At 45.1% G+C, this 24,136-nt stretch overlaps 1 protein-coding gene across 3 annotated transcripts in view; it reads left to right on the top strand.

Moving 5' to 3' along the window:
* Nucleotides 1-24,136, top strand: part of LOC146798906 (inverted formin-2-like) — a 359,639-nt gene that overhangs the window by 257,822 nt on the left and 77,681 nt on the right. For all 3 annotated transcript variants that reach the window (XM_085628014.1, XM_085628013.1, XM_085628015.1), the window contains one exon: nt 18,483-18,553. In XM_085628014.1, coding sequence (XP_085484140.1) covers nt 18,483-18,553 — 71 coding nt within the window. The remainder of the gene's footprint in view (nt 1-18,482; nt 18,554-24,136) is intronic.

Here is a 24,136-nt window from a genome sequence, read left to right as displayed (position 1 = left end):
TTTAACTTTGAGTAGTTTTACATATCTTTCTGTAACCACCAAAAAATGATAGAACCACCACTCTATACAGCTAGACACCAGGCCCTATTCATGTCACAAAAGAGAAATTTTTGTCAAGGAAATATTTCTGCTCTGCTCACCCACACAATCTGTGTGGCAGGATTCATCAGCGAGTACTCATCCATGCATCGAATTTCCCCGGGTGGGGTTAACCCTTATCCCTTGATGAGTGGGTAGGGGAGCACTTTGATCTTATGTTTTTTCTCTTTTAGTTTGGGATCCTAATTATCAATTAAAATAGCCTCCCAGTTCCTCAAGTACTTTTTCAATATTTAGAGGTGAAGGACTATATTAAAAACATGGATGGATGTACTCAGAGAATACTGATTCCCTTATGTCCATATAGGTCAACATGTTTAAGCCAGCTTTTTATTCGCCGATTGGGTTTCCTGGCTTTCTTCAGGACTAGTCAGATCCTTACAACACTGACTCACTTGGATGTCATTATTAATTTGCAGTAAACCGGTTTTCAGTGTGTCTCCCAGGGTCACTTGGGGTGTTTTAACTGCATACACTATTTTCTATCGCAACTTGGTTCATCATATTTTTAAAAATAGAAAGAAAACTACTAAATCAAAATGCTTCCAAACCCCACACATCACAGGATAAGGGTTGAGCCCATCCAGGGGTATTAGACAACCAGATAATGACTGATGAAGGATGCCACAGAATATTAGTGTGGGTGGGAGACCTTTTAAAGGAGAAGAAATAATTCCTTTAATGAAAGATCTTTTGGTCCCTAGGAACAAAGTAACCTTTATGTATAGAGTTGGTACTTGTTTTTTGTGTGGTAGATTTTGTTTAGGAAAGATAAGAAAATTGTCAATGATGGACACTTCCACCACCCCCTTTGTTTTTGGTGATCACATTTTTCAATAAACCAGGATTTTTGCTTTTATTACAATTGGTAAAAGGCATCACTTGCTTACGATTGTAAGGTGAGGCTGCTGCCAATTTATTTGGCACAACCTTAAATACAGAAACACCATGAGTCCCTTTAACAGCCTCTGGCAGCAGGTAGTGTTTATGGCGACAAGAAATTAAATACATATTCTTGGTAGGTGAAGTACCCATCTGTGGTGGTGTTAATCCTAATAAAGTACAGCCACGGCATGGTGAGGACTCTTTTTCAGATGATGGACAGTGTGAACTCCTTAAACGTTTAGAATGAGACATTTTGGAGGACATGCCCTTAAGAATGTCCAGATGGTGATTGCTGGGGCTGTTGCTACTGCATGATCAGGAATCTACCACTATAATAAGGCAAGACTCATTCCTGTGGCTATCTTTACCTCTCCCTTCTCTCAGTAGCAGACCCCTCCAAGCACTAACTGCTGGAGTGTCGAATCCGACCAAGTGATAGAGGGCTAGTATCATCTCTGTCTGAATGGAAGCAGCAGCCAGCTATTCTAGTCTGCATGAAGCAGAGACCAGTAGCAGCTCCTTGCTCCCAATCTCAGACTTGTCGTCTGAGAGCATCATAATGAGATGCAGCTTAGACGAAGGGAGCATCATACCCTCAGAAGTTATAACTTGTAGATGCCACTTAGTTGGAATTAATAGTTAGTGGGGGTGCTAAATGCACGGGCAAAACGTGCTCCCACTATAGTGGACAAAGAAGTGAATGCCTGCAACTGGCACATAATTCTGAATGTAAATCCATGTCCTCTGGGGTAGTGAGCTGAAAGGTAGTGATGGCTTTGAAAATTCTACCAAGCTACAGCTGTGTAGAGTGGGATTATACCACTATTTGAAGACCACGTGAAGAAGGGCAAAATGCAACCTGTGTTAGTAATAAATGCGGAGGCCTTACCCAAAATAGTAATCTGGGTTATCCACTTATCTGAAGCTTGTTAATCAAAGCGTTCCACTGCTTGATGCACAGTTCCTGTGTGTCCCCTGTGCTAATGTGATATCATTCCATATTGATGCTTCAAGGCTGTTATAGTCATTTTATTCTTATTGTTTGAAGCATCATCTTAAAAGTAGCATTTAATTAAATACCCGTCCATAATTAGATTTATATCTATGATATAGCAGGTTTTATTTAGAATGGTTTATTTTCTAGTTTCTAGCTGTTTTCGGCTACATGAGGAGCAATTGTATATAAATTAGGGATGTTGCTTAATTGCTGGGTAGTCTCTACTCTGTTCATTAAATCGTGTTTTGCTTTGTTCTAAAGAACCTGCAGTCACTAGTTTAGTGGACTTTGGCCCATATTACACAAAGGGGTGCAACGGGCATTTGTGCTCTCTTGTGCACCCCTGGGGCACTGGTATTGCAGAAGGGGCGGCAAAAACATATGGAGCCCTTTCTGTAATAGAAATACATATAGCACTAGCGCTATCATCAGAGGGCGTTCCCTCCGTATGATGGTGTGGCCCCATGCAAATGAGGAAATCTTTGTCTCTGCGCCCGCGCCATATTTTAGATTTGGGAGCAAAAGCAAGGAAGCCTTCAGGAGGCGTGCTGACAGTGCGCCACAAAAATGTGACGCACTGCCAGTGTGCCTCCTGATGGCAGCCTTTTGGAGGGAGCGAAGGGGTGCTATGAACCCCTAGACATCCCCCTGCAGGCAGGTGCTGTTACTCACTGCATCTCCCTGAAAGGGGATCTCTCAGCTCACTTAAGTGCAGGCGGGTTGCTGCCTGCACAGTGAAACACTGAGTGACTGTTTCAAAGCTTCTCAGTATTTGACTTGAATGAGCTGCCCCAGGGAAGCGTGAGTTTGCGGCTTCCCTGGGGTGAGCGGATTGATTTTAATACTGCACGCTCCATTTGCCTCAAGTGCATCTTTTCAAAGGTGCACCCGGTGCAAATAAGGAGAATGCACAACATGTGTAGTATCGCCCCTGGGGCTGTATTAAACAAGCCCCGTGAGGGGAGAAATTGGCATTTGCACCCACTTTATGCATCCCTGGAGCACTTTGGTATTACAGAAGGTGCCGCAGATGCTTGTATGCCCTCTTTAGTAATTCATAAAGCGCTGGTGTACATTCATCGCAAGCTCTGTTTTTAGAGGGAATTCCTGCATGGAGGGAGTAGCCAAGCCTGCCAAGCTGGTGGAAGTGCTTGCCTGAAGTTCTGTGCACTGGCCTGACCATCGTCCACCATCCGCACAAGTGAGGCACCAAACCGAGCTTTCACAACACATGGGCTGAACTGCAATCCATCCGCGCAGAGCTCTGGGGAGAATCCTATGGTGAGCCGACAGCAGGTGAGATACCCAGGGAAGAGGAGGCAGAGGATGACACCCCAGACAGGCCTGCCCTGTGCCCGTCATGCCACAGTGCATAGCCGCTGGCACAGGGTAAAGAGGGAACGAGGAAAGAGATTCGAGCCAACACCACGGGCTGAATTGCTGTGGTGAGACTGACCTGCAAAAGCAAGCTGCCACAGCCTATCCCATGCCCTTTGATCGAAGGGAGGAACAGCAATGCAGCATTGTCCTAGATTTCAAGAACGCCCAGAGCTGAAAGAGGTGGTACGCGACAGCACACTAAGCAACGGAACACTGGATCAGGAGAAGCGGCTCAGACTGCGCGAAGCTGATCCCGAGGCAACACTAGGCGAGGCACCCAGTGACTGGGGATCAACACAGCAGAGGAGGCTGAATACATGGTTGGTGCGACAAGATCCCGACCCAGAAGGCTGCAAACCTGGAGGGCAGGTTAGGTGAGGGGAGGAGAACCGGGCGGCTGGGCCTGAGCAAAGTGGGGTGGGACAGCTATCAGAGCTAGTTTATCACCACTCACCCTACGATATCCCGCATGGCAGGGAGGCAGAGATGCATGCTTGTGCTGGTGGGGAGAGATAATCTGAGGAGAGGCAGCGGCGCGTCCTTTCATTTGTGAGTGTCCCATCTCTCCCACAGCGACACCGCTACCTCAACAGAAAGATAGTAGCCTGCAATAGTAAGAAGCAATGGTTGCGATCTCCCCACCTGGAAGCAGATGCACAACCCTCCACTCTGGACCAAGATCCCCCCATTGGGCCTCACAGAGACAGCAGCTAGGCCCCTGCTACTCATCTGACCCCAGGGAGGAGCGCAGGTGGAGCACCGCATGGGCAAGCCTACTACTCGGCACCATAATGTGAGTGTGGGGTAAACTGCTGAACTCCATGGACAGCAACAAGGAGATAGATTCTGAGTGACCAGACTCTGAGCCCCCCCACATCAGTGCTGCCACCAGGCAGTGAGGTACACAAGTATTACAGCCCCCCCCCCCTCCAAAACCCTAAGTCGGCACCACTCGAGGCGCAGGGTGAGGCCAGACGCTCTCTAAATTATAGACCTAACACTTACGAAACTACAGACCACATCAACTACGGGTGCCCTCTCTGCTGCATACGGAAAACAAATTCCATAAATATCCGCTCTGTGATACACTGGGAGGAAACCATACCCAAGGTAGACACTAGCCAGTAGACCGAACCCCATCAGACATCGAGGGAAAATTGAACTAGCTACTACCCTTTGGAAAATGGGCTCCAGCGCCCCAGCACTGCAGAACACAGCGAGGTGTCCCTTTTATCCCAATGAAGCATGGGAGGCTCCACTCAAATAGGACTCCAAGGGCCACCCTGATACAAAGCCACATTTTAGTCACTGAAAACCAGCAAGGAGAAGCTGAAGCACCACACACCCTCTCCATATCTGAAAAATTGGACAAGGTGCTAGCTGCCATCTAACATTCCAGGGTCACCATGGACAACAGATTTGGAGCCCTAGCCACAGACCACAACCTCTTACATGATGACTACTGCAAACTGGCCGACAAAGTCGCGGATGGTGAGAAAACTCTCTCCACTTTACAGCCCCTGTCAAAGTCGCAACAAGAAACACTACGAGAATTACAAAGTCAAGTTATGATGCTGGAGGAACGAACAGATCTCAAAGGATGCTCACAGAAGAGTAATATTTGTGTCCTCATTCTACCTGAGGCAGTCAGGAGATAGGACCACATCAGATACGTTGAGACATGACTTTGATTTTTCAAACCCGTCTCAGAACTAACTGCCTTCTCAGTGGAAGTGATGGTACGCCGCCTGCCTCCGGGGTCTTTTCCTTGTCCACTGCTAGTAAAGCTCCTTTACTTCTGCGACAAAGATGCAGTATGAGCAGCCAGGCAAAATGTGCCGTACGAGTAGAAGACAAACCTATAATTCTTTTCCCCAACAACTCCCATGCTGTGCAACGATCTTCCTTCCTGGAAGTAAAGCGCGGCCTCCGCCAAAGAGGAATAAAATACTCACTACTATTCCCAGAATAATATATGATGGAACCACTACCGCTTTACAGATCCGGCCGATGGTGAAGCATCTTCAGGAACTCCCGCAGCATGATCAGGGACGAACTGAACAAACGCAAGAACCCAGGAACTGGCATAGTAACAGAAGGAAAATAAAGCCACACTCCAGATTCCTGCCTCAATGCTGTGTCTCAGGATTCCCTAAGCTGGAACAGATCATCGCAGAAAGGCCCTACAGGCAGTGGCGGACTTCAGCCCAATCTCAGTGGCCACAGACAACAAGAATGGGCCCATACATTTTCACATCAGAAGACGTCAGTGACACGAACATCTCTTGAGCAGAATCGGTGAATCCCCCTTTGGTGACCCCCCTCAAACTGCAGACACGCTCATTTAAAAGGTCAACCTTAATAGCTACCACCTCCATCAACTATCCTGCCTTAGATATGCAAATGTCCAGATCAACTTACGCCACCAGTAGTATAGTTTAGTACAGCTCTTGGCCCCACCAACCCCTCAGATTCCACATAGGCAGAATGCATTGTTAGCTAGGGCGCAAGGACGGTTCGCCCCCACACTACACTAGTGCGCTAGCATCATGCTCATTTTGGACGTACTGCCCATTGTGGTAGGTCCCCAGTATTGGGAATATTCCCCCCTCAGTTTACACCCTATTACTTGACTCTTTCCCCCCTCCCCCCAACACACTGATCTAAAACACAATGGTGAGTAGGTGCCATAGCCCCCAGAAATCCACAACCACAGGGAAACAAGCCAAGCTGGTTAGCCATTCCCCATTTCCCCCTTCCCCATGCCTACCCAATCACCTTGCAAACACCCCATCCTGATGCCCACAACTGATACCAGTTTCCTCACTCTAAACATACAAGGCATGCACACAGCACGCAAGTTCTGCGCCGTCTACTCTTACATTAAGACAACAAGCGCAGTTATCCATATTACACGAAGCACACTTAATAGCTGGGGAACTAGAGAAACTGCGTAAGAGATTGCGAGGCACATTCTGCGCAACTACATGTTCAGCATATGCACGCAGGGCACTAAAATGGCTCCGGCTAGGAGATCCATTCCTGGAACATGTAGGGTTGTTGATACAGAGGCTGCGGTTCGTTCTACTGGAGGGGCTCCTGGATGGCCAGCCGATACTCGTAGGCAGCAGCTACACACCAAACTCAGAGCAGAAAACATTTTGTGACTCTCTATCGGGAGTTCTAACTTCTCACCCAGTTCACCACATTGCCGTGGATATGGGGGTGGTGGGGACTACAACTGTGTACTAGATCTCTCTATGGATAGATCCCATTTCCCCATTCTAACTCTCTGGACAACACCAACAGAATGATATAGTACTTGGGTGTGTCGCTGGTCACTGATGGACGCCTGGCAAAGCAAATACCCCACAGTCAAACTATACTCAATCCATTCCTACCTGCAAAATCTCTGGGTGTGACTAGATCGCTTCCTGTGTTCGCCTGTAGTTATACCCCAGTGATCCAGCATGCAAATTACTTGGGGCGGGTCCTCTCTGCCCACGATGCACACATTGTCATACTTAAATGGTGACCCCATCCCCCCCCCCCCCCTTGTCCCCCACTTGGTGACTGCTGCAAGATTGCCTGGAAGATCAATTATTTTGTTATGAGGAAGACCACAATATTCAGAGCTACTTTGCCAAAAATGCCAATATGGCATCCACAAGGATGCTAGAATGGGACACCTTTAAAGTGGTCATAAGAGGGGCTTGCATTCGGCAGCTTTTAGGCATCTGTGCTACACTAGAGCAACGAATACTAGAGGCAAAACACAAATTGGCAACCCTGACTCTGGCAGCAGATGCCAATGGCGTATTGGTGATCCAAATAGCAGAAGCCAAAACTCCATATACAGAACTATTAGCAGATCTGAGACAATACAACTTCAGGGCTCATGCCGCCAGGGTATATCGTGAAGTTGATAGAGCGGAAATGCTGTTGACCTGGCTCATTCGGCAAGACATGGACTAAACTAAATATTCACTCCCACCGGGGCGACAGTCTGCTTCCAAGCAGACATCAACCAGTCCTTTTTTGAGTATCACACTGAAGTACACAGGGCACCGGGACAGGCCTGCAGAGCAATAGCAGACCAGTTCCTTGCCATCTTCCCTCTGCCCTGAATTGCCCTGCCTGACAGGTCCTCCCTTGATGCAGTGATCACATCCACAGATGTGACATAGGTGATTCAAGCCCTGGCCAGAAACAAAGCCCCAGGTATGCATGACCTTCCACTAGAATACTATTGCACCTTCTCCACTCTCCTAGCACCTCGGTTAGTAGACCTGAACGGGCTGGCACTGGAAGGTGGGGGAGCTTCCAGGATCACTTCGCAAATCACTGATGGGGTCATTTTTAAAACCGTATAGTGATCCAAAACAGATGACATCTTACAGACTGATTGCACTGCAGTTGGCGGATTATAAGATTTTTGGTGAGATACTGGCAGACTGCTACGCCAAAGTTCTCCCAAAACTGGTGCACCAGGACCAATGCGGGTTTGTCCCAGGCAGGTGTAACATCCGCTGATTATTCCATGTACAAGATCGAGTACAGGTCCACTTTCCGCGGGCTGCTTGCCTGATCCTGGACCTGTAAGAGGCCTTTGACTACCTGTCCTGGTCATATCTTTTTGCAGTACTCCAGTGCATGGGGTTGGGCCCCACACTCCGAGCCTACACAAGACTACTATACACAAATCCCACGTCAAACGCTTGGGATGCCACATCTCACCTCCCCCCCCCCCCCTTCCTGGTGTCTAGTGGTACACATTGTGGCTTTCTGCTGTCCCCTTGCTCTTTGCTCTGGGAATGGAACCCCCTTGTGTCTTCAGGAGGAGGATACGGAATGGGGTATCCCAACAGTGGGCATCACTCACAATGTAACTGTATGCAGATGACCTACTACTCTATGTGCGCAATATCACAATGAATCTCAAACCCATCTTGACAACATTAGCAGACTGCACTACGGTGGCTGGCCTGAGAGTCAACTGGGCAAAATCCTCTATATATCCACCTAACCCCAACCTTCCCCCTTGACAGATATGCATTTGGGACGTCAGTCTTTCCTGTAGTGCTTGGGCCCCCGCTACCTAGGCGTATGACTTTATCACACCCCACAAGACCTGTATGATGGCAATCAATGTAGGGTGCTGGCAGGTATCCAAGCCTCAGTTAGCTTCTAGAAAACCCTTCTATTAGCCCCCCTAGGGAATATCGCCGTAGCAAAGGTGGTCCTGGTCCCACGCCGCTTTATCATTTTGTAAACCTTCTGGCCATTCCTCCTGCCATTGTTTCAGGACCTAGACACATTGCTTTGTACCCTTATTTGGGATAGTCTTACTGGTCGCCCAGACTAAATTGCAATTACTGATAGGCTGTGTGGCCTGTGAGCCCCAGCATATTTTCTAGCGGCTCTGTTCCAGTGGATATTGGGCTTGACGGCAGGGAGCTATCTTGGAGAGGCCAGCATGGACATGGGACCCTTACCAATATCACTGATCGGACGTCTTCTCCTACCAGGAACTCAACCCATCTGGACCTACACAATACAGGTGATGATGGCATGGTCCTGTATGGCACAAATCCACCGCCTATCTCGAGAAACCCCGTTATACACCCACCTGCTGCCACTTGAGGGCCTACCCCGAGGTAGCAAATATTACACTGCACGGGCCCTACAGATCTGGATAGACCACTCGAGTCTCGAAGTAGAGCTGATGATAAACTTCTCACATTTGATAGCCTAGTGGAGGAGACTGGACACCCCCGAGGACACTTCCTTCACCACCCACAACTAGTTTTAGACTGCCGCCGGATATGAAACCGGTCTGAGAGTGAACCAGCAATGCACGCAGTTCTCCACACCATAATACACATGGGCCCGAGCTGCACTTAATCAAATGGATATACAAAGCCATGTGGGGGTTCCCGGCCATGTTGCTCACCCAACTGCACTAAAAGTGGGAGGAAGAGTTTAAGAGGCCACTGCACGACCAGGAATGGGAGTATGCCCCAGAGTTCTCAAAGAAAGTGTCCCAAAATTGCTGGTCTAAAAATATACCATTTATTCTGCACAGCGCGTACCTAACACCAGAGCAACTTCAGTGCCACTATCCAGACTCGCAGTTCTTCTGCCCCTGCTTCCAAGACCCTAGTGCAACATTCCGACACATGTTCTGGGATTGGTCCACGCTTCAGCACTACTGGGGTGCAATCCACAATGCAGTGCGTGCAGTTATGCATCTTACCGATATTGCAACATGTGAAGTCTGCGCACTTGGGGTATTCCAACATCGAAAACACTGTAAAGTCCAGAAACTATTTACATCCCTGACCCTCCTGTTGGCAAAACACCGAATTGCCATGCATTGGCAAGCGCCCACAGGGCCCCCTCTGGAAGCCTGGACAGGAGCGGTCAATAAGTGGGGAGCGTCCGAAGAGGATGCGCTCAGACACAAAGAGTTACAAGGAATGTGCAAACCGCATCTCCACTGAGTGGGCCCTGCTCCTCCAGAGCTTCTGGCACCCAACCAAAATTACCCAGTTACCCCCACTACACCACAACCGACTGTCCAAAACACCATATTGCGCACCTTTCCTCATGGTTGCAAGCAGACCCCCCTCCCCCATCAGAGCCCCCTACCCAGCATCCACAAACAGTCGCCACAGCCAGCTCACCCTGGGACCTATCAAGACCATGACCCACCTATACCTGCAACCCCATGAACAAAAACACGTATGACATGCAAACACTCACCCACCCACACCAGCTCTACTTTTCAACCCTCCCTAGTGTGTCCCTAAGTTCATAGTTGACCAGTTTCTCCCAACTGTAGTTACCCCTCCCTAACAACCCGTTTCCGGTATATACTCCTTTAAAGAGTATTATTATATGAGGACAGACTCCCACAAAGAATAACACCAGCCTCTATGTAACAAAGCCCATAGCCAGCAGGATGATAACCCACTAAAAGTTTCTTTGCAGCTGTAACACAGCATCTGTGCTTCGATCCCCAAATGTATGTATATGTAATCCTATCCAATGACAAACTGTATCACTCTTGAAATGTTTAAAATCCATGAAAAAGGTTTTAAAAATTGAGGGCGCTCCTTCATTAGCATGGGGATGTGGCCCCAATCAAATGAGGGAATCACTTTGCCTCTGCACTAGTGCAGTATTACCGACGTGGCTGCAGATGCACACATGCTATTAGAAAGTGCACTAAAACTGCACCACTGAAAGGTGCACACTTGAAGTTTGCCTTCTAAATCCAGCCCTCTAAAGAGATGAGTGTCACATGGACACCCCAGACATCCCCTTGAAGGCCAGTACAGTCACTCACTGCACCCGCCTGCAAGGGGATCTCCAATCCGTTTTAAAAGTGCAGGAGGGATGCTGCCTGCACAGAGAAACATGGAGCAGCTTTTAAACAGCTGCTCCATATTTCTCTTACATGTGAGCCTAGGGGGCATCATAAGTTTGAGGCTGCCCCGAGGGCAGTCACTCCTCCTTATTGAGCTAATATCCTGGTTTGCACCCAACGCGCCTGCTTTAAGATGCACCATGGTGCAAACATGGAAAGTGCGCCCTATCTGTAATATGGGCCCTGGTCAGCAGTAGATTAGTGGAATAGGGCACACATAACACCACTGTAAAATCTGTATTTGTCAAGAGTGAAGGCTCAAATTGTGTGGGATTAAATTATCTTGACCGCTATCTAGGAAGTACGGTCCTCCTCGGTTTGCATTAAATTCTCCAGAAAGGAGAAATTGACTAATCCGGAAATCAAAGACTGTCCTGAAATATCACATCAGCACAAACTGCTTTAGAGGCCACATTACCCTGAACAACTGAGCCCTAAAAGATTGAATAATATTTTCAGCAGACCACATTAGCCAGTTAACCCAAGTCCGAGTTGGTGAAGACACAGGGCCACCTGGCTTATTGAAAGAAATAAGCAGTGTACATCTTGCAGTGATGTGACAAAAATAATTAAATCCTTCAAACAGACCTCGGGATAATTCTTTTTCTTTTCGCCAGAAAACCATTGCTGATAAAAACCTCCTTCTGAAGCAGGACTGTCCCCACTGAGCTATTAATAGAATCCTTTATTTGAAAATAATTGATTAAAAATCCATAGAAACTGAAAGGACACTGGTTGGTAAGTTGTAGTCCTTAATTGTGATAGCGTTGACAAGACGAGGCGGCACTTCCGACTCCAAGGAAACCCCCAACTCTCAACTGAAACTCCTTACATTCTGTTACCCAGGTAACACTAGGTTCTACAAGTAGAACCCAACATATCTGCGCCCTTACATAACAACAACAACAAAAGTTAAAATGGATAAAAGCACAGATTGAAAAGGGAACACTTGCAATGCATAGCAAAATAATGTACATATATACATGTGAAAACAAAGATCATAATGATCTAAGACACAAAATCACGCAGCCTGGAAGATGGAAACCCTGCCCTGGTGGACATTCGCCTTTCCCCACCATCAACCACAACATCGCTTCCTCCTCTTCCTGCAAAATTATCAACCATGCTCTTGTGAACATCATGTGCACTGGAGAACTTATCACTGTTCCACAACTTTCCATTTTGTAATCTTACCACAGTCTTTTTCACATCCACAACGTTTTGTGGAGAGGAGAATTTGGAATCCTTCATAGCAATGATCCTTGGCACTTTAACAAAATCACCAATGGCTACTTTGGATTCCCTTCCCCGCACACTCGCATACTTATCCTGGGCAGATGCTCTTTTCCTGGCCACGTCTTCCACTTTCTGCCTGGAAATGGTGGAACACGTGGCCAATTGGAACCATTGGAACATCCACTGCCTAATCAACTTGGATGCAGGTAACCTGCCTCTTAGTAGGGTAAAAGGAGATAAATCAGTGTCCGCATTATAAGTGGTGCGAACAGCCCAAAACAATTTGCGTACTCCTCCTTACAATTCAGACCACTAGACCTGGCTAACTGTATATTATCTTTGATAACTCTGTTAAATCGTTCTACCAGTCCATTGCTCCAAGGATGATACAAGGAGGTCCTGGTATGTTTAATGCCCAAAAAGATTAAAAAGTCAGAACATTTAGAAGATGTAAACTGACAGCCATTATCTGATATAATTTCATGAGAATGCCTTCTCTAAGAAAAATAGATTCCAAGAATTCGATGACGAAAGTATTGGGAGATTTGACAAACTTAATTTCTGGCCAACGGCTATTGAAATGCACAACAACTATACCATATTCCAGTAAACCTCCAGAGATAATCATGGGACCAATAATATCGATGGCTAATTTTCCCCATGGCTTGTTGGGAACCTCAATGGCTTCAACAGGACTGGGGACACTAACTTGACACTTGTCGCTCCCAGTACAATTGATACAATCTCTAACAAAATCTTCAACACTCCTGTCCAACCCTGGCCACCAAAAAAGTTCCCTGATCCTCCTCTTCATGGCCTGCATACCAATATGCCCATTATGAGCCAAAATAAGAACGCTATTTCTCATGCTCTCTGGAACAACCAGCAAACTGGAACGATAAAGGCCCCTAATAGATAACTCCTCAAAAACATGTTTGTAAGCATCACTCTTTATTCCATCAGACTTCCATTCAGATCAACCTTGAAGAATACAATCTTTCACCTCAGTGATCTGTGCATCAGTGTCACAAGTCGGAAGTCACTCACTCTCCAGTATAGCACCATCACATCTCTGTTCAACCGCACACACGAAATCCGTGTCCATATTCTCTGATGTTTCCCCCTCATCAACTACATTGCAACTAGGCAGACGAGACATACAATCTGCAAGACATTTTTGGCACCTGGAACATATTCAACAGTATAATCATATTCTTGAAGTCTATATTGCCGTTTGGCAATCCTAGGTGTGGTTCATTCCATGCCTTTAGTAGTGAATAACTGCACCAAAGGCTTGTGATCTACTTGAACAGTAAAATGAGAACCCCACAATTACATTTTAAAATTAACAATGCCCCACCAGCATGCTGAAGCTACTCGCTCGATCACAGAATAAGATGATTCAGCACCCTTCAAGCTTCTTGAAGCAAAAGCTACTTCATCCTTGCCTTCTCTACGTTGCATAAGAATGGCACCTAAACCCATCTGGCTGGCATCCGTCAAAATAATAGTTTAATCACAGGTGTTGAAAGGCTTCAAGGGTATGGCATGAACAAGGTATTTTTTAATAAGAGAAAAATTCTTGATCACACAGATCACACCACTCAAAAGTTAAATTGTTTTTTTAGAAGATTCCTCATGTGATATGATTTTTATGTACACTTAGGGATGAATCTTCAATAGAATTCAACTAAACCCAGGAAGGACCTTAGTTGATCCTTGTTTTTGAGAGTATCAAATTCATCAATAGCTCTAACAAGGTTAAGCTTAGGTTCAACACCTTTAGCGGATAATTTGTAACCTAAATGCTTGGGAACACTAAATTTACACTTCTCCGTACTGAGAGTTGCACCTCTTGCCTTCAAAATGGACAAAACATGATGCATTCTGATATCATGTTGATCTTGATCATTACCGAATACTAAAACATAGTCTTCAAATGCAACAACCCCTTTGACATCCTTAAACATGCCTTCTACCACCCGTTGGAATACAGCGGATGACGAAGCCAACCCAAAAGGCATGCGCTTAAATTGAAGTAAACCCTCAGGAGTAATAAAGGATGTTAGGTGTCAACAACCTGGATGAAGGTTGATCTGATGGTATGCTGAGGTCCTTTCCAATAAAATACAATTTGTACCATCTTTCAAGGTGGACAGCTTTTCAGTGATGTTTGGCAAGGGGTGGTGATCGATCCAAATTTGCTGGTTAAGATCGCATAAATCTTCACACATATGGACAGAGCCATTAACCTTGTGTGCTAAAACAATGGGAGCAACCCAATTAAAACATTGTGCAGGTTCAATAACAAAGGTGTCAAAGCTTCTGTAATCCAGCTTTCAATTCAGCCTGCAAGGCTAATGGAACTCTTCTAACTTTGTGTGCCACTGGATAAGATTCATCACTCAACCTGATCTTATGGGTGTAACCCTTCAGGGTACCTAAACCTTTTTGAAAAACATCAGGAAACTGCATCTCTCACTTGTTAGTGTGTTTTCCAGGCATTACTGGTAAATAGTTGTCCCTTAACGCAACCTGCGCTGGATTGTTAGGGTTAAGTAATATGCCTAAATTCTCCTGATCGTGTCAACCCAACAAACTAGAATCGTCTTTGGCTATGTACACCACCGCATCAGAGCCATTAGTTTGAAACTTCAAAGTGGCATAGAATTCACCCACTACATAAATTATTTTGCCACCGTAAACTTCAGGACACAGTTTGGAATCAGTCAGATGAGTACCATTAAACTGGTTGTGCTAAACTTTCTCACTCAACAAGGTATAAGGTGAACCGTAGTCTGCCATTACCTTCACATCAGTGCTATTGACACTGACTGCAAAATGGTCTAACAAAATCATTCAAACCAGTGCGACAAATGGAATCATCTGCAGCAAAATCCTTGATCAAAAGTATCTCATCCGCTTCACTGGAAAATTGATCCTCCCCAACACCATTACTGGGACTTACTCCAAAAACCTTTTTCCTATGTTCAACCCTATTGGAATATCTACAAACCTTGGCAAAATGACCCTTACACATACATTTAGTACATGTGCGGTCCTTAGCAGGACAAATAATAGCATTCCCTAAGTGAGAAGGACTCCCACAACGATAACACTCCAATTGTTTGAAAGGGGGTCTTTTGACTTGCTTGTCCAAGGTTTTACCAATCTCAGAAGTATTTCCGGAAGTATCCTTAGTTTTGGATTTGGTATATTTGTATTTAACTGCTAAAACATCAGAAGAGTGAGATTTTCTGTCTGACATAGTCAATTAACTCATGAAGGATAGTGCTCTCAATCCTAGAAGCAATTTCTACAACCTTCTCCAACGTACGATTGGGTTTAGATAACAGAGCTTCTTTAACTTTCTTGTTGTTAGTTTTCTTGACTAACTGATCCAGGATCATTTCATCCTCAAAGTCCACATACTTGCATGAACCAGCTACAATTCTTAAAGCTCCAACATAGCTGGCAGCTGATTCACCAGAAATGTGAACTCTTCCATAAAATGAATGTCTTTCCACGATGACATTCTTCCTTGCCTTGAATCTCAAATCTAGGGCACTTAAGGCCTCGTACTCGTCAATAACGCGGTCTCCATTTCCTTCACCTTCTCTAGCCAAAATAGGATCAGAAGGATTATGCTCGAGTATTTTGCGTCCATCTGCACCTATACAATGAAGAAGGATAGCAAACTTTTTTTTATGAATAAAGGAGTCCCCATCAAGTGCATCCAAATATGCCTCAAAAGCTTCATTCCAATGCCCCAATCAGACACGGGGTTAGTTGGATTAGGAGGAAAGGCAGGTGGAGGAACTAGTGAGTTTTGCATTCTGTAAAGGACAGCTCTGTGCACAATATTCAATAAATATGTGAAGATAGGGAACCGTGAGCATACAACAAGGACTGAAAAATTATGATGGAAAAACAAGAGGTGAAGTTACATGCTGTATGTTGTAATGAGCTGTGTGCATGAGCGCAAACAACTTCCAATGCACAACACGTAGAGGGTAAGGACAATTAATTCAGCTGTGCGTATCAGCAAATAAAATGACTGCCCTTCTCCCCTGCCCTCCCTCTCGGACCCTAAACACCACAAATTAAAATTGTCTCTCAGAATCAGATGTAGTTTGGTCATCATACGCTGTTGTGTCAAGTAAAGCACTATATTTGTTTGACTTCACATCAAGGAACTAGATTCTCGCTTCTAACAGTGTGGTAACATCTTTTTGTAATGAAACTCCATCTAAGTCAGGAATCTCATCTAAAGAATGTGATTGATTGCTCTGTAGAAATAAGCTGAATAGATTTCTGACCTTATTAAGAGTTTGGTAGTGTTTCAGCAGGCTGCCCAGCTGCAACACTGCCAAGCGCATAGTCAGACCACCCACCGGATTCAGACTGGAATTCAGGTCGGGCGGTCCTGCTTTGGTGATCCCACAGGCGCTGCTATTCTAAGGCTCACATGCACCCCCATGCCCAAAGGCAATACTTTCCTCACTGCCACTCTTCATGTTGGGTTCATTGCCATGAAAAGGGTTGCATTGAGGAAATTCGTAATATGCTTGGCAGTGCTGTAGTGGCACTGCCAGCATATTGCAGCCTCGGACGGCTGTGCCACCACCATGGAATCGCAGATCCCCAGAGGTTGCAGTGATCTTGTGGCAGTCCCACGGCTACATTTGCAATACGGTGGTCAGACCGTCAGTGCATGGACTACCACCAACTCAGCTGCGTGCATAGGCCCTCATCGGACCTAGTTTTTTTTGATAGTTTACTAGTTTTATTTATTGGTTGAGATTCTATGGTCTGAATGACAAACTTAGAAGGACAAAATGCATAGATGACAGGGAGTTGGCAAGGAAAGAGCAAACCGCTTTTATATATAGCTCTTCTTTAACTAATTCAAGTCCTGAGAAGCGGAGATTAATTTTATCCATACTTAAGTAGGGTATAATTTCAAGGTTAGCACAGTTCACATAAGTAGCAACTCTAAAATATGTATCACTTTGATATTAAATCTACTAGGGAAGATGGCACAAATGTGCTCGTGTTTTTCAATAACACATGGTGGTAATGTGGTGTTGAAAGTAAACACTGTTGCATATTTGAAGGATTGAAGCAGCAAACCTTTGAATAGAATCAGTTTTGCTTGGGCTCCCAATAGAAAAGAAGACTGCTGTCCGCTTGTCACAGATCTAAGGATGCCTGCGCCTCTTTGCCCTAAAAGAAGATTGGGCAAAAACCAGTTGATGGTGACGCACTGAAAGCTTGTGTGAGAAACATTGTCTTATTCCCTGGCTCCAGGCGACGAGGCAGCACAGAGCAGCAGTTTGTCAATGGCTGTCACAGCAATGAAAGCGGGGCACCAACAGATGAAGAAAGGTTTGTTAGTAGAGACCGGAAACAACATGGAAAGAAAGAGAACTGATGTACACAGAACATTGGAATGTCAAGAGCTCCATTGAAGACTATGGAGCAGCAGCGTTGTTTATGAACTGGTATTGGCCTGCTGCTCTCAACATTTCAATGTCCCAATAAACAGCCTTTGCCTTGCCTTTCACTTTCCCCTGCCTCGCCAAATTATATGGAGTGTGCCGGGATAGGCGAAAGGCAGAGACCATTCTTTAGGGCACACCAAAGCCTTCCCACCACCTTCCTTCAGTAGGTCACACAATCCCTTGAGCCTCAGAAGAAGGTAGGGGGAAAACTGCCACTAGTGAAATGGGGTGCCAATACCGAGCTCAGCAAAGTGTGGTATCCATGCTCCATGGATAAACCTCTGAGTATTATCTCCATAATGCAACGTAACCTTCTGTCCTGAGCACCAAGACATCACAACAGATGGGGTACCTCATATAGAGTGCCATGCTCTTTTAGTTGTGCTTTCTTGCTATTGGTGTTCTGTTTTTGATGTGAATTTAAATCTATTGCTTCAAGGAATGAGGATGTCTTGACTGATGAAGGTCCCTTATGTAGACTACCTTGGGTTTTCATCGATTCCCGCTCACCACCTTTAATGGGCTGTAATAAAGTATTATGGGAAGTGTAGTGCTTTACTATTTCTAACTTCAATAAAGTGTGGTAACACAAAAAACATATGAACCCCTCGGCCTGGCCATAGATTTTGTTGACCATCACTCTATGGGTGCTTAAATACTCAAACTAAAAAATGCTGATTTAAATACATATTGAAAAGAAATGTACAGAAGAGTTCACATTCTTGGGTGTAAGGTAAAGTTTTGCATACCCTGTGTCGCTAAAAAACTTGAGAAACCAGATCTATTGAGGTGACAGCAGCTCTCCTAACAAGTGCCACAACTCACCTGCAGAAATAGAAAGTGCTTCTCATTTAGTCCCACATACCCGACACAGCTGAACTGCTTACCTGAAGTTCTGATTTCAACACCGAAGTCAAGAGAGGATACTAACCAGTCTGTTTGTTTACAGGAAGTTGAGAAGAACCACCATGACTTGCTGAATCTTCCTAATGATCTTGAGTGTGTTGCCAGAGCAGCTGGGTAGGAGCACATATTTATTTCCAGATCTAAAACAAATGATTTTCGTTGATTATTCAATCCTCGACCTGAATATGAACTGCACCTTCTGCTTCCTTTATATGATGCATTAGTGCTCACTACTGTGTTTTAGTTTGTCTGTTCGTCTTGGCAAGCAATTAAATGGCCACTTTTTCTTAATGTCCAGGGTCTTATTCTTCTTAAATTCCTTTTTGTTGACAGTTTTTATTTTTGTATTGTGGAAGGTACCTCTATCGCAAAGCGTTGCTCCCTAAAGTCACAAATAAAACTGTTTATGCGTTAAGTTAAGAGATACGCCCACCCAGAATCTTCCTCATCAGTCTTCCCCGGAGGGAACTGACCAAGTGACTTTCGTTTCCAGATGTGCAACATTCAGTGGTGCAACACAATGCATTATATTTTAACTAGTTATTTCTTTTCAGTTACGTAATACCAGGGTAGAGAGTGAGACAAGTTTTCCAGGTTGTCGAGCACCTCTTTAGTTTATCATTATGCAGGGCACTTTTCTCTTGACTGGTCCTCTGAACTAGATCACTTGGATTTAAAGCATCTTACATTTAGTATAATTAAAAAGTGGTCCACCCTACCCCTAATTACGCTCTTCCAGCAGTGCGTGTAACTGTACAATTTTTTGTGAACAGATGGGGCCACAGATTTGATAGTTGGGCACATTGATAGATCAACCACATACAAACATGAGAGTTTAATGAGCATCAGATTTCACCATCCCACCCAGGGGAGCAGCCAGAAAATTAAAATGCTCCAGTCTTTGAACCCAGGCCCTGATGGAACCAGTCAAGCGATGCATGTGAGCCTGAACATTCCTAGAAGAGCTCCCTTGTCTCTTCCATCCAAGAATTGATCTACTCATGCTTTCACCCTTCAATCCACCCACTGATATTCACCATTTCACCTTTACATTCTCATCAGTTCATTCTATCATCCATCATTCATCTTTCATCAATCCATCCATACAAATTGGATTCCATTTACTCTGCCATCCTTTCATCCACCCATCTAGCCATCATCTTATTCCCTTATCCACCCGTCCTTTCACCCACTCATCTACTCACCCTTCTACTCATCCATCCTACCTCCTACTCATCCAGCCACCTGATCATCCATCCATCCACTCATCTATCCTTCTATCCACCCACACTTTCACTCACTTATCCATCCATACTTTTATCTACCCAACCTTTTACCCACTCATCTACCCATTATTTCACCCACTATACTTTCGGCTCCCTGACCGGCTCCAGGAAGTAGACTCTGATGTCGAAAGGCACCCCTGCACCTGAATCTCCTAAGCTTTGGTGAGCTGAACTGACTGTGCCTCTGCAACCTCCTACATCTCTACTTGGTTCTGCTGTCATTGGTATCCCTCTTGCAACCTCTGGTACGATGCCTGCAGCCTGTTTCTCAAAAGAAGAAACTCAATTGAAAAGTATTGGGTGCCCGACTCTGATTTTGCACCCTGCACACAGTAACCCTGGGCGTAGGGGGCTACGCGGAGGGCCACGGAGTTGAGAACAAACTCTGTGGAGCTCCGCTACGCCACCCGCTCCCCCCCCTCATGAACAATTGCTTAAAACTGAAATAAAACTAGTTTTAAAACAAATAAACACTTACCTTGGCTGCGACGTCCCCGGGCTACTCTCCTCTTCATCGCAGTCTCTGGGGAAACTGCGCATGCGTGTGTGCCCATGCTTTGCTCGTGAGAAATGCGCATACCCGCGCTCGAGACGGCGATAAAGAGGAGAGCAGCCCGGGGACGCCGAAACCAAGGTAAGTGTTTTTTATTTAATTTAAAACTTGTTTTATTTCAGTTTTAAGCAATTGTTAATAGGGGGGTAGGAGGTGGGTACTGGCCAACTCCGCTCCATTGTGAAGTGTGTGGAGATTTGCCTATTATGTAGGCAAATATCCACACACTCAGCGGGTGGAGTGGAGGTCCCTGCCCAGGGTTAGCGCACAGCCGTTCAGTGCCACTTGTGATGTATGTTTGGTGCTGCTTTGTGGCTCCCTGTGTGCTTGTGCTCACCACCAAAGCTTGGCCCCTGCAACTGATCCACTTCGTTGTAAGCAGTGTGGCTCCAGTCACCCCCAGTCTCCATTGAAAAGCATTGGACTGAACTCTGACCTGAACCCGGCTGCCTGTTTGCCACTGTACCTAATTGTACCTAATTAAAGTGATATATGGGTAAACGTTGAACTAACCCACAAACATTTAATTAGGTACAAAAACATTTAGTCAGTTCAGCATAGATCAGAAATGTTGTGCTCAACCTTTTGGAGACCATGCATGCATTACAAAGTACATTGTTATGCTAGGTTATATAGATTTGTGGAGCGCAACTAATCACCTCAACTGTGTCGAGGCACTGGAGCAAAGGAGCAGGTTGTCTGTTGGAAGTTTATTGAAGAGCCAGGTATTCAGCCTCTTCCACGATTCAAGAAGCAAGGAGGAGGCCCTGGTGTGTGGAGTGGAGGGAGATCGTTCCATCTTTTTAGATGTGATGTAGGAGATTAGGTCACCTGTTCTGCTTTTTGCAGATCCGGGAGGGCAGGTGCAAGAGAGCGTGGCTGAGCATATGAGTCTGCTGGGTTGCTGGAAGTGAAGGCAGCAGTTGGTGTATCTTGATCTTATGTTGTGCCGTGACTTCTATGCATGTGTGAAGTTTGAATTAGCAGTGTTTCCCATCGGTAGGTAGTGGAGTTTTGAGGTGTGGTGCGATGTGTATGGGATGTGGGAGATTCAGATTGAGTGCCTGGTTGTGGCATTCTGGATGGTTTGAAGTTGGTAGTGGAAGTGGTTGGAGATTCTCATTTATAGTGTTGCCGTAGTCTAGTCATCTAGCGATGCCTGGTGCATAGTAAGTGGAAGTAGCAGGAGCTGACTGTGTTCACCTGTGAGACACTGTAGTCTAAGATGTTTCTTGCATTGCTAGTGAGTATAGTTGTTGGACCAAGGTCTGAGGGTCACCAGATAGTGTCCCAGGGGAAACTCTTGTTCCTGAAGATCAGCACTTCTGTCTTGTCAGAGTTGAGTTTCAGGCAGCTGCTTTTCATCGATTTTGCTATGCAAATCATACATTTAGCGATGTTGCAGCAGGTTGTAGAGAACTTTTCGGACATTCGGAGGATGCGCGGAGTGTCATCAGTGTAGGAAATGATGGTGATGCTGAGAGGCCTGATACCGGCGAGTGGTGACATGTAAATGTTGAACAGAAACGGGCTGAGAAATGATCCTTGAAGGACTCTACAGGTCATGTCTTTGGGCTCTGATCTGTAGGGTGTGAGTTTAACCCTAAGATGTAGTGCAGATTCGGAAGCATCTAAGGTGGGTCTTCATCAGGACAGGAAGGGATATGACAGCCTAGTGAGAAGAAAGTGTATTGATTTGCTTCCCTGTATCTTTCTCGTGGAGGGGTCAGCCGACACCCCTCAGGATTGTCTGTTCTTTGCAGATACTTTTAAATTTTCATCACCAGCCGGTGGAATAGTGATCACCAAGGATTGAAGGAATCAGGAAAAAGACGTCCTCGTACGTCAGTAGCTTGCAACGAATGACGAGTCACTACATCTTAGGGTCGAAACGTCGACGTTGCTAGTTCAGCTTGTCCACGCAATCCCACAACTAGAATAAGGAATACTATATCCTGTTGTGGTCTATTTATTCGATGTTGGACTTCTGTGTAAAATTTCATCCATCTGTGTAAATATGTGTTAATGTTATTTTTGTACACCACCATGTCACTAAACACGATCAGTCACTAATTGCTCCACAGTCCACGTGCTTTATTTTGTTGGACAGCCGTATATATTTTCTTGATTTATACAAAGAGTAAAAAGGAATTCATTTTCTGAACTTATTTCATTGTTGTTTGTGTGTTCCCTTCATTGGATTATTAGTGAAATATTTATGACTTGTATTAAGTAAATTAGGAACTAAGTTTACCTGACTCCCGACAGAACCACTGTTTTTGTTTGACATATACACCCAGGTTCTGAGGGTTACTGGGTTACCCCATTATCTTTAATGTAGATTTAGATTTGGGCTTTACCTGCTTGCTAAAACAGGACCTGAAAAGTGTGGATTAAGCCTGTCTGTATCCAAGGAGATTTTGAATTTAGAAGCAGCTCGCCCTGCCCGTCAGCCTATGCTTGAGATCACACACCACGTATTTATTTGCTATTGGACGTTATATCTGTGCCATGATTGGCTGCTGTATCTGTATTGAACTTATGAGGTTAGTGTCCTTATTAGCTGATGGGTCTAGGGTTTTGAATGATCCCTTGGTTAGTGATTCCATTGGATGTAGGGCTTAGTGTTAGTGTTATGATTGGCAAATAGTTCAAGGGTTTTTGATTGGCTCCTGGGGGCTCGGGTTTCTATTGGACCTAGGGCTTAGGGTTTCATTTCTGATTGGCTGCTAGGGATATGATTGGTTGTAAGTGTCTGGTCTCCTGTTGATCTTAAGTCCAGCACTAAGGACACACCTGCCACAAGTCCACAAAACACTGCTCACTCTTCCACAAAACAGTCACAGCATCACCAAAACACATACTCCAAACAGTCTGCTAATAAATGCTTGATCACTCTAAAAAAAAGAGCATCACATCTACGACCTTCACAGACACACAAACGTACTTACTTGTCATAGCGGATTCATGGTTAGGAATAAAATGGTTCCAGTGTTGCAAGAAGCCGTTGCTCTAGGCGATCAAACTATTACACAAAATTGTATAGGCAAGAGTAGGTGGCCTAGCTGTTGTATTCAAGCAAACCTTTAATTTCACTAAAGCGGACGACGTATCCATACTATGTTGTGAGGTCCTATTCACCAGATGCAACCCTAGATAATCTTCCTTCTGTAACTTTCTACTCATTTACAGATCTCTACCTAGCAACGCAACATTTCCAGACACTTCTAGACACAGTTTCAAAACTTATAACCCTACATCCCAACCTGTGCATTCTTGGTGACCTAAACATTGTGTTTGACAAACCAATATGCCCCATCCAAAACCAATAATAATTGGCCTCGACCCACTGAACAAAGATCAGTCGTCCACAAACCCACACTTTTCACTGGACACATCATAGGTCTCATTTTTGCAAATCCAGAATTAGTTACTTTTCAAACAACTGCTTCAGTCCCATTGTCAGACCACCATTTACTTGTTTTCCAACATAAAATAAAGCAACACACCTAAACCCACCTTATATGTATCCACCGTGGGACAAACTCAATTGTGTACACTTAGAAACACCACTAAAATCCAGTACAGATCTAGGCATGATAAATTCTGTTAAAAAAATGAGTGGCCACAGGAAGCTTTTGATATTTTATTACCACTAAGAAAAACGCAACAGAACAAAAGAAAACTGGCACCATGGAGAAATACAGAGCTAAAAGAGATAAAACAGGAAATTAGAAAGCTGCAACGCACCTGCCTTAAAACAAACATCAGGAATATAAACACAACAACTGCTGCCAATGACGCGGCAGGCTCTATCCCTATCAGCAAGAATGATGTCTAAAACCATCCAGTTTTGAA

Source organism: Triturus cristatus, chromosome 9, assembly GCF_964204655.1.
Source record: "Triturus cristatus chromosome 9, aTriCri1.1, whole genome shotgun sequence".
Lineage (NCBI taxonomy): Eukaryota > Metazoa > Chordata > Amphibia > Caudata > Salamandridae > Triturus > Triturus cristatus.
This window is presented reverse-complemented; position numbering and strand designations above follow the sequence as displayed.